At 39.5% G+C, this 11,152-nt stretch overlaps 1 protein-coding gene across 1 annotated transcript; it reads left to right on the top strand.

The window, feature by feature from the left end:
* Positions 1–3,650: 3,650 nt before the first annotated feature.
* Positions 3,651–10,984, top strand: LOC108939327 (receptor-interacting serine/threonine-protein kinase 1-like). The gene is made up of 10 exons (XM_018760578.2): positions 3,651–4,307; positions 5,060–5,216; positions 5,661–5,795; positions 5,903–6,131; positions 6,256–6,405; positions 7,300–7,376; positions 7,585–7,654; positions 7,764–8,264; positions 8,830–8,970; positions 9,314–10,984. Exons 1-10 carry the CDS (start codon positions 4,147–4,149, stop codon positions 9,607–9,609), a joined length of 1,917 nt encoding a protein of 638 aa, XP_018616094.1. The 5' UTR covers positions 3,651–4,146; the 3' UTR covers positions 9,610–10,984.
* Positions 10,985–11,152: the final 168 nt, after the last annotated feature.

Here is an 11,152-nt window from a genome sequence, read left to right as displayed (position 1 = left end):
CGTACGGATCATTTCCAGACTATTTCCTGTCTGGCCAATAGGTGGCAGTCTTTCTTCTAACAACATTCAAATAGACACTGAGCGCTGCTGCTGCTACTCCAAGTGTTTTAAATAGGATATTCGCACGCAGTGCTTTATGCAAAATTCTATTAATCATTTTCACCAGTATCTGTTACATTCAGCGAAGTCTGAATAAGAACAAGAAGACCTAAACACTCCAGCTTCCCCTGGCCAAAAAAGTCCATGTAATGAAAGTCAATGAATGTCAAAATATTTAATAAGAATTTTTTTAGTACTTTCTCTGTTGTTCTATCGTGCGATGAGCTGACGTCCTGTCCAGGGTGTCCCTGTTTAGCCTTTCGCCCTGTGCTCCCCGGATAGGCTCCGGACCACCGCCACCCTGACTTGTACAAGCGGATCATTTGAGTGATTATGTTGTTTTTTTAATCCAGGGAAAAAACAAACATTACTAAGGAACAACGGTGTCTGAATGATGTAACACCATGGGCAGGAAAGGAGTAAAAATGTGCAAATTCTTTTCAGTTTTCATCTAAAGAAGACTTATTACAACCAGATTTTATTCACCATTTTCACAGTGCTGCTAGTTTTTTTTTCCACATAGGACAGCCAGTTCACACATCTGTGAGCGCCTCTTCTGAAAGTTGCGCTCCAGCCATTTTTGTGTTTAGTGCTTTCACCGGAGACCCACAGTCAGATATGATGTTTCATTCATAATCTTGAAATGAAAATGATAACAATGAATGAAATTCTAACTGAGATCAACGAAAGCGTATCGAAACGCATCTATTAATAAAACATAGGAATTAAGTTTTTCTTCATTTAAACATTTATTTGAACATTTAAAGCTGTTCGAATGCTTTTAAAATTTAAGTTCATTTTACATTTACTTTCAAAGCGACTTACAATGAATACTATATGTTTCTAGGCCACACACTTTATATTCACAAGTTGACTTACACTGCTAGATACACTACTTACAATGGGTCACTCACATTTTCAAGGCGCCAGGCAGCAAAATTTTCAAAACTGGGCAAAAACAAATTCGTATTAATAAAACTCATTTAGGAAAAAACATACTTATTTTTCTTTTTTGGTTTTGGAGGAAAAAAAAAATCCAACAAAAATACCGAGGCTAAATAAATCTTCCCTTTAAAACGCAAAAAAGCCATACGTACAAAAATATATGTTCAGTATGTTACGTTCGGCAAGCGCTGCGACATAATAACGTTTAGAAATACCACGTGAGTCGACACAGTGTAGAAAAACAGCCTTATAATTTTGGCACAGTTTTGCGAAGTACGCTGGGAGCATTTGAGAACCATGACATGTCATTTTTGTGTCTACACTGCCACCTACAGGTGTAGCGAAGGTACTCCAATTAAATAAATTCACTCAATAACTTATCCTTCTGCTCTATCACTGCAGAAATACTCACCAAGGAACAGTAATGAAGCAGATGTTGATAATTTATTAAAAATCATATAAACAATTAATCTATGTGATACTTTACGGCAAAACGCCCGAAACATTGTTCAATGACATTGCTCAATTTATTTACGTTAGCCATTCCTATTTGACTGTATGCAATTTTGTTGGGTAATGCCCGTGCAATATTTTCCCAATGCAAAAAATACATCACGATACGTCTGTTTGAGAAATGCAAAATTTCCAGAAAAAAATCAATATGGCTGAATTGTCGTTTTCTGCTCACCATAAAGTGCCACTCATACACCACTTGGTGACTTGTGCATTGTTTATGCATTGCTGTGCATGCATCTTTGCAGAATAAAAATGCAGTTAACTCACTAGAATGACTTATGATGCAAATACATACATAACTGATAAATTTGAATGTGTTGCTTTTTTGCACAAACCATTTACTTGTCAAAGGATGTGGTTTAGATGTGGTGTCTGGTTTTCAATCTATTTTTAGCAGTACTGTCATTAGTATATCTGGACCATCCACTTGAAGATAGCAGTTTGTGACAGAGTGATATTATGTATGTGATTTTAGTTCAATGTTTCTGTCATTGTTATTAATACTAATATTTACATTGCTAATAAAAAGATAACTAACATTATTACATAACCCAGGAAAACCCCTTAGGAGTATGACCGAACAAAAACAACATATGTTATAAACATGTTTTATATTATCATCATTATCATCATAATAGTGTAATTTCTCTTAAATCCACTTTATTAATAGCAGCCTGAAATATAATGGAATCAGATTATCCAACGATACAATGTGAAACTGTACCCTACATTCAGTAGGCCGACATTCGGTCAGTTTCCTAGTTGCTAAAGGATATAGGCTTGGTTGTAAAATCATTACAAAAGATGAATCATTGAAACACTTAAACAAATATTGTACAGTAGGCCAACACTCTGTCTACTGGTTTCTTGTGCTTTTGCTGTATCTAACCTCATATCAATGACATAACCGGTGTTAAATTATCAAATTCAAGAAAATATATATATATGTATATATATAAGGGGGTGCGGTGGCGCAGTGGGTTGGACCACAGTCCTGCTCTCCGGTGGGTCTGGGGTTCGAGTCCCGCTTGGGGTGCCTTACGACGGACTGGCGTCCCGTCCTGGGTGTGTCCCCTCCCCCTCCAGCCTTACGCCCTGAGTTGCCGGGTTAGGCTCCGGTTCCCCGTGACCCCGTATGGGACAAGCGGTTCTGAAAGTGTGTGTATATATATATATTTATTTTTTGCAAGATGAAGTTGCAAGAACAGTTGCCCCAATATTTGTGTATAAATCCACTGAGTTCTACTGATTACATTTTTGCCCCCCAAAAAAATGCTTTACACGTTGTTTTTGCCTCCATTCAAAGGTATCTGTGTTCTCAGCCAAATAGGATCCTGCTACAGTTTCAGATGAACAATTCACTTATAAGCTGATGTGAAATGTGTCCTGGATGGGGACATAACATAAATGGCAAAGTAACACAGCAGGTCACAGTGCCTGGGTAGTGCAAGAGGATGTGGGTTTGATCCCCACTCAGTCTGTGTTGAATTTGCATGTTCTCCCTGTGTCTGCGTGGCTTTCCTCTGGGTACTCTGGTTTCCTCCCACACTCAAAAGACATGCTGTTCAGGTTCCCCCATAGTGTGTGAGTGACAGAGAGAGAGAGAGTGTGTTCCACTGATGTATGGATGAGTGATCCAGTGTAAGTAGTGTATCTAGCAGTGTAAGTCACTGCGGTGAATAAGGTGTGTGGGCTGATAACACTACATAGATAGAATTCATTGGAAGTCGCTTTGGAGAAAAGTGTCTGCGAAATAAATACATGTATTTGAGCTGTACTAGAGATAGTAGGCTGGGTAAATGTAAATAAACGGTGATACACAGGCTGTAAAAAACGGAAGTAGCAGTAACTCATTTCGAGAAGGGTGGGTGCTCCACTTTGTCACTCCACCTCTCCTAAGATCGCTTTTTCTTGGGTCGCGACTGAATGAATTTCGCCGTTACGGTTACTGACTTCACAGAGCGACAAAAGCACAGATTCAAACTTCAAGGTTTGTCATAGGTACAAGTACCACGAAATTCTTCCAGTTTTTATAAGAATAAAGATTTCCAGCGCACGTCTAGCATGATCTACTGGTATGAATTGTAATCGCGATTTCTCCTCGGTTTGGTTTATTTATTGACTTCACCGGTTTTATTCAAGATCTGAAGATCTTTCGGTTTCATTCTGCACTTCCTGGATTTTTTATTTTTTTTCTCCTTCTCCGGCTGGAGAGGCACGTGCGCGTTGGTGTTGTTCTACGGGGGCTTCCTGTAGCAGCGACTTGGGGTCGCAATTACTCACTGAACATCTCTCTGGGAGCGTAGCAAAAAAAAAAAAAAAAAAAAAAGACATCTCGGGGGACATGCGAAGATCTAGCTGGAGGAACATCAGAGAGAACGTCTCGGGGGATAAAACATATCAGGATACATAGCTGGAGAAACATCATCGCTCGCAGGGCCAGAGGGGAGCAGCTGGAGGAACATCTGGAAACACCTGGAGAAACATATTTCTCAGGAAGACCCGAGGGAGCGTCTGTCTCCACGCTTCGCGTTTCCCTTTGCGAGAAGACGCAGGCAAGACCCGGGTGGGTCCGGACCAGCGCACATGGCCGCTCCTGGATCGCCGTCGGTCCACATGCGCTCCGAGGAGCTCATCCGTAGGGCGGAACTGGAGCACGGCAGCTTCGGCCGAGTCCACTTGTGTTACCACAAGACCCTGGGACAGGTGGTGCTGAAAACGATGTACACCGGTCCCCAGCGCAACGGGTGAAGCCCTCTGTCCGTCCGCATGTCCCGTGTCCCTTTCGGAGCTGCAGCGCTAGTGCGGAGTTACCGTACGGCGCGGACTGAGCCCTGCGGTTGGGCCCGTCCTCCGATCATTTATATAGATCTATCGTGTGATCATTAAATATTAGTTAGAACAACAAGAAGTCAGTGAACACGAAACGCAGATACACACAAACAGAATAAACACTAAAAATAGTCCTTGGTTAAGCCCTAAAATTCCAGTTATTTCGTGTCGATTCAATAAATTACAAATTATCTTTTGAAATATTACTCTTCCTTCATAGACTTGAATGGAGGTATTTTTTTCTGACATACTATTATAGTCCTCTTACTTCTGAGCATTTTAAAAAGTCTTGTTTCAAAGTTCTTCATGTCTATGATATTTAATAAGAGAAGGAAACGCTTCTTAATGCTTCCTCTTTTCATTTCAACAAAAAGACAAAGAATATTGTATAATGATGGAGAAGAGACCTCATGCAGTTTTTGTTCTGCTGTAACTGATTTGTCACATTCGTTTTAAAAAAAAAATTTGAGGTGACAAAACCAAATGCTGCATTGTGAGTTAAAGTAGTTTTTCAAACTCTTTTTACACATCTACCCAATAATCCATCAGTGTGCAGTGGCGACGCTTGTTTAATTTGAAACGGCGTGAACATTTTTAAGAAATTCTTTCAGTTAGGGAATTGGTGTTGGAATTAATGAAGTTTTAATGAGAATGATTGGTTTGGCAGAGAGAACAAGAGATTGCTCCTGGAAGAGGGAACCATGATGCATAACCTGAATCATGAGCGCATCGTGAAACTTCACGGAGTAATTTTAGAAAGCGGGGCCTACTCTCTGGTGATAGAAGTAATCCCTAAGGACAACCTGTTAACAGTGCGGGAAAGAGTGAGTGTCACTAAGCTTTACTGGACAGATGTAATAGACTGAATGATACAAAAGCAGCAAAATTTTATTTATTTATTTTTTTATTTATTTATTTTTTTATTTATGGTATTCAGAAATTTGAGTGCACCTGAGTGCTTTAACTGAAATGGGTGAAAATTGAACAAATGACTCTTTTAAAATAAAAAAAAAAAAACATCCTCCCTTTTGAGTAATTTTTGCACAACCCTGTCAATCATGCTGTGTCACTTTTCTTAAAGTCAGCTCCATGGATGTTTTTTTTATTCATTTGGACTGGACTATTGTCAGTTGTAAAATCTAATGGAATTTCAGTTCAGTTCAATTCGTTTCAGTTCAATTCAATTCAATTCGATTTATTTTTACAGTACTCTTCTCATGCGGTGACAGAGAGCAGACTTCACTGATGTCCTCTTCCTGTTCTTCCAGACATTGCCTATTTCAATTAAAGGGAGAATAATTTTAGAGATCCTCGAAGGAATGTTCTATTTAACCAAGAACAACGTTATACACAGGGACTTAAAACCAGAAAACATACTGGTAGACAAGGATTTTCACATCAAGGTATTGCTCTTCTCTGGCTGCAGCTCTTGAATGCTCTTGAAACAGTTTGTGTTGACCTTAGATGGAATATAACCTATGTGTGTCTATATGTATGTCATCTGGGGCAGATTGCAGACCTGGGCCTAGCCTCCTGTCAGACATGGAGTAGGCTAACCATGGAAGAATCACGGAAGCAAAGCCGGCGTGGGGGTGTGGTCCCAATAGTGGGGAGCTCTCTGTGCTACTTGGCCCCTGAACATTTGGAGAACATCCATGCCCACTCTACAGAGAAGTCCGATGTCTACAGCTTTGCCATTATTGTCTGGGTGATCCTCACTGGCAAGGAACCGTATGAGAGTAGGCCCTGCCCTATTGTTTATTTTCAGGCACTATGTCTTTCTCAGTTTGCTGATATGGGAGATAAATGGAAAACTGCATTCTAGAAGGTATGGAATATTTATCTATAATACATATTTTGCAGATGCTCGGAATCAGGATCACATATGCCAGTGTGTCTGCAAAGGTAACCGTCCAGATGAGCAACTCATTCTGCCTGATACACCCAGTGACATTGTAAGGCTGATGAGGAAGTGCTGGCATCCCCAGCCTGAAATGCGCCCTACATTTGCTGGTGGGTACCCCTTGATCACATCTGGAGAAAACTGAATCAGCAACTGGAAGCCAACTAAATGTATGGGTAGATGTTGTCACATGCAACACGCAGTAACACCTGCGACAACAGGAGGTGTAACCCTCTCATCAGCCCAAACCCACACACCTGTTCATAATCTGATACTCAACAATCGAAAACTATAAAAGGAACAAAGAGCATATCCAAGGTTGTCGATTCTTGATCACTGCTCTACTGCGTTCCTTGTGGTAGCCTAGCGATCCTTGTTTACTCACTGGTTTCCCCAGTCCTGTCTCGTTTGTGTTCTGTCGTGTCTGAGCCATTCTGTACGCCTGTATTTCGTGACGCCTCTACGTTCTAATAACATATTCCTGTTTCATTTAGTAACTTGCACAAACATCACATCCATGTCTTTGTTATATGTTTATTATATCACATCTGCACTGTATTTCCCAGTTTGCACTGTGCACTTATAAATACGCTCTGCGCGTGGGATCATTATACTTTACGTCCGTGTCCAGTAGTTACAGCAATAGGCGTCTTGTGTCGGACTCATGTCCAGACGAGACAGATGTGTCTGTATGGTGTTCTGGAGACAACATGAAACTACAAGTTATAATATACAAGTATATTATTATACTGCATCATACCTGACAGTATAATAACTGAAGCTGAAATATTTTTTCTACTATTTTCAAACCAACCCAAGAAATTGTGTAAAAAGCTTGAAGTGGTAACAGGACTAGAAATGTTATATAGTAGTTATCACTAAAAATCTTAATTTGCATTGGACAAACTGACACTGAACACTGACAATGTATGTACATGTACAAAAACTTTGTGTTGGGTATTAACACTGAACCTAAACTGATTTCCGAATTCTGTCTTGTGCAGAAAGCTATAAGTTATTTCAAGAATTCTACAGTATGGAGTTAGAACAATATGTGGAAAAGGATTTATTTAAACTCATGGTGAGTATTATAAATTGAATTATGACATAGAACCTATTCATATTTCTTTGCAGTGAATAGAAAAACATGTTTTTGAACACACGACTTACATTCCCCAATCCAGAGCGTAGCAAGTCTTTTCTCTGTATGTTTCCTCTTTATTTTAATGAGAGCAGTAGAAGTTTTCTGCCTCTCACACCCCTCATAAACACTTTTAATTTACAAATAGGCAGATGGTACAGAGGAAATGGTGAGAAAGATGAAATCAGTATCCCTGGAAAAGCCAAGCTCACAGACAGGTATGTACAGTGCAGTGATGCTTTTCTTTGACATGCTTGTTCTATGCTGTCTATAGCCTTTCCTCAACATGATTTTGTATAGTGTTCAGATGTGTCTGGTTGTTAACAGACTGTTCTGCTCCTTTGTGGAGAAACATTGGACTGCCGGTCGAGGCCAGCACAGAAGACATGACTTTCTACCTGGCTGGTGAAACAGAAGGCTCTATTGAAGCCGACGCAAATGTCATCAACTTTAAGCCGGGCTTGAAGCCACAGCCAGGGCAAGCATGCCACAACCCCATTAATTCAATTAGCCCACCTCTCTGGAACCCTGGACGCAATTCTGCTGGGGATGACAGGAACATTGTCCAAAGAGTAGGCAGTGCACAAGCAATGTCTCCCCTGCACTCTCGGTTAAGTAAGAGCCCTACGTCTGTTAGCATGGCCCCCTCACCACGGTGTGTCTGTGCTGAGAAGCCAACCAGAATGCAACCGGGAGCTCCCCAAGGCCATCAGCCTCTTCAACGCATTCGGTCCTTCCCAGGGTTTCCCCTCCCACAGTACGAGTGCCCTGTCCTTGCACCCACAAGCCAGAGCAACTGTGCAAGTATGATGTGCTGTCAAGACTCAGGTAACCCATTTTCCTTATGTGTAACAAAAGGAAATTCACTGGGGCTAAATGTTTCTGCTGGAATGTAAGGAGAATCATTGTTTAAGCTGATGGAAAGAATGAGACTAGAAATGAGTGCTTGCTTTTGGTTATCCTTAAACACAGTTATAAAAAATTACCTTGGATAGCAAGCTAGCCATTAAAGAGCTTGAAAAAATCTATTGCTTTGAGATGTAATGCTAAAAAGACATACTATACAGAACCTATAGTATACAGTACCTGGTAGGGGAAGAAGTAATATGTATATCTTCTAATGAGCTTATACTATGATTATTGTTATAGATTTATTTAGGTAAAGAACTTATTACAGGTTTAAAAAATTCAGAAAAAAAATTCCCCAGGCAACATGCAGCCTGTTGATTCAACAAGATTTGACAAAGGGGATGGGTCTGAACAGATCTCTGAAAGAAGCCTGGACAAACTGATTATAACTAAAGCATGCATAAGACCAAAAATATTTTAAGTAGGTTAACTTCTCTGAAGTATTTCGTTACAGATTAGATCATAATTTTTTTTTTTTGAACAGGTGTGTTTATACAGAATGCTAAGTGGATACAGATTGGAGATAACAACCAGTTAAATCTTGGAAGTCAAGACTTAGGCCCGAGTAGTTTTCAGCCAAGTGTTGCGAGCAGTTCCATTTTCCAGGAATTACTATGTACTTATGGTAAGAAAGTTATAAGAATTTGTAAGAAGTTCTTGAATTTGTAAGAATTGTTGAAGCTGTAAGAACTATAAATATCTTTTTTGGCTAAAGTACGAGTTTGTAGTCTGCCCTATATAAATATAACATATAAAAACTCTGTAACACTTATTCTCATAAAATATAATGACAGGAAAGGAATTTATCATTTATCATCAAGTGATCACATTAGTTAATATATTTTTTGCAAAATGTGACTTAACAGTGTGAGTTAGGAACCCAGGAGCATTTTGAAATAATGCTGTAGAATCAGCTCAGCTGTTTCAGGACCTTGTGTTCTTACCCTGGGTATTCCTCTTTCTCACAGGCAATCACGTGGTTCGGGAGGAGCACCTACATGTGCTGCGGAACAACATTGGTGGGAAGTGGAAGCAATGTGCTCGCCGGCTGGGGCTGAGCGAAAACGATGTGGAGACTATTGCCCATGACTTTGCACGAGACGGCCTGCAGGAGATGGTGCATCAGATGCTGGAGCGCTGGAGGATGAAGGAAGGACTGGCAGGCACTACAATGGCCAGCCTTTGCAGGGCTCTCCGGGATCTCATCAAGGAAGATGTTCTTCTTCAGCTACTGCAAATCTGCGGAAACCTCTCTTCCCTCTAGGGCAGGGGAGGCCCTCATCTGTTGCACAGCACCCTAATCTGAGCTTTAAATGTTGTTTAGTCCAAGATGGAAAAAATTGACAAAGTATGCTTTGCCAGAAGGTCCTGTTCTGTTTTTACCTCAGAGCAAAGCTGTTCCACAGCATGTTGATGTGGTTCTTGTACTGCTACAAATCCTGTTAAGAAAACAATAAGGAAACACAATCTTAGGGAAGTATGAAGTTGAAGATATATACCTGCTTATAGAACCCGAAGGGTCCTGATGGGTTGACGTTGGGGTCGGGTCATATCTTGCTCTTATCATCCAGACTTGGGTCAGCTTTCAGATGATGAACCACAGAGCACATGCTTTGCAGCTATAATTTAAACATGTAACATGACGTTTTGGCACTATAGGTTACTGAGAAATCAAATGGTTTCTGCTTATATGAGGCTTTTTGAATCAATATATGATTTAAACCTTCACATGTTCTGGGTCAGAGCAGAACTGTATCATGCTCACATGAAAGCTTATTTCCTAAACTGCACTTTAATGTGAACAAGCTGCATATGACTGAAAAAACTAACAAAATCTCTTAGATTATTTTCAGGAACAAAAGCAGAATATTTGGAATTTCTTTTAAAATGTCTGTATAAAAGGCCTGAAGGCAACATGGTCAGAGAGTACTCCAGGAAAGATTAATCTGCTTCCTTTTCATTAGTGTCATACAAGCAGAGCAGGGGTGCATTTGATAAACCTTTATTTCTTCATCCCTTGCAACAAAGCATTTTTGCTTTGCATTTGAACCATTTCGGGGTTTTTTTCTGTTTATTTTTCTTAATGGTGAATGAAAACTATTTGTTTAAGAGAAAAATTAAATATATTTGTTATTGTCCTTTGTGAAAATGCTGAGATGATGAATTGAGCAAGTGCTTCCTTTTTGTGGAACAACCTGGTGCCTGAACTGGCATCTGCTCAGATTCTGTTCCTCTGTGACAACAATATTGAGCAATATTGTTCCTCATTACACACAAAACTTGGTTAATGTGAATTTACTGCCCAGCATTTTATTGTAGCTGTAGTGTCTTTTTTCCACTTTGTTTTTTCCCTTATTTTACATCAATAATTATCTTAATACTATTAATTTGGATCTAAGGAAATGCTGTCCATATTATATATACCCTCCCCATCTTTTTAAGAATTCAATGCTCCATGTAAAAAAAAATCTATAACTCATTGCGTCACTGAACAAAACACATTTTTGCTGTCCTGTTATCTAGACATCCCACACCTTGTGAAATCTGTGTCTATTAAGCGAATTTTTACATAAAGAAATTTAAATTTTAATACAATTAAATTCTTTTCTGCTGGTAAAACAGACTGCATCATGGAATTATTAAACGTATTTTGTACGGTCATTTTTCTATTTGTGTTTATTTGTTGTATTTTAAAAACGAAATGCGTATACTTCATGAGGAAAACTAACATTCATGATTGTGTTATTAGGGTATAAAAATTAGCCTTTTATAAATGTTGCCCGCTTCAGGTTATTTCATGTTCACAA

The sequence above is a fragment of the Scleropages formosus genome, chromosome 19 (assembly GCF_900964775.1).
Source record: "Scleropages formosus chromosome 19, fSclFor1.1, whole genome shotgun sequence".
Classification (NCBI taxonomy): Eukaryota; Metazoa; Chordata; class Actinopteri; order Osteoglossiformes; family Osteoglossidae; genus Scleropages; species Scleropages formosus.
The sequence above is the reverse complement of the archived record's forward strand: the minus strand, read 5'-3'. Positions and strand labels throughout refer to the sequence as shown.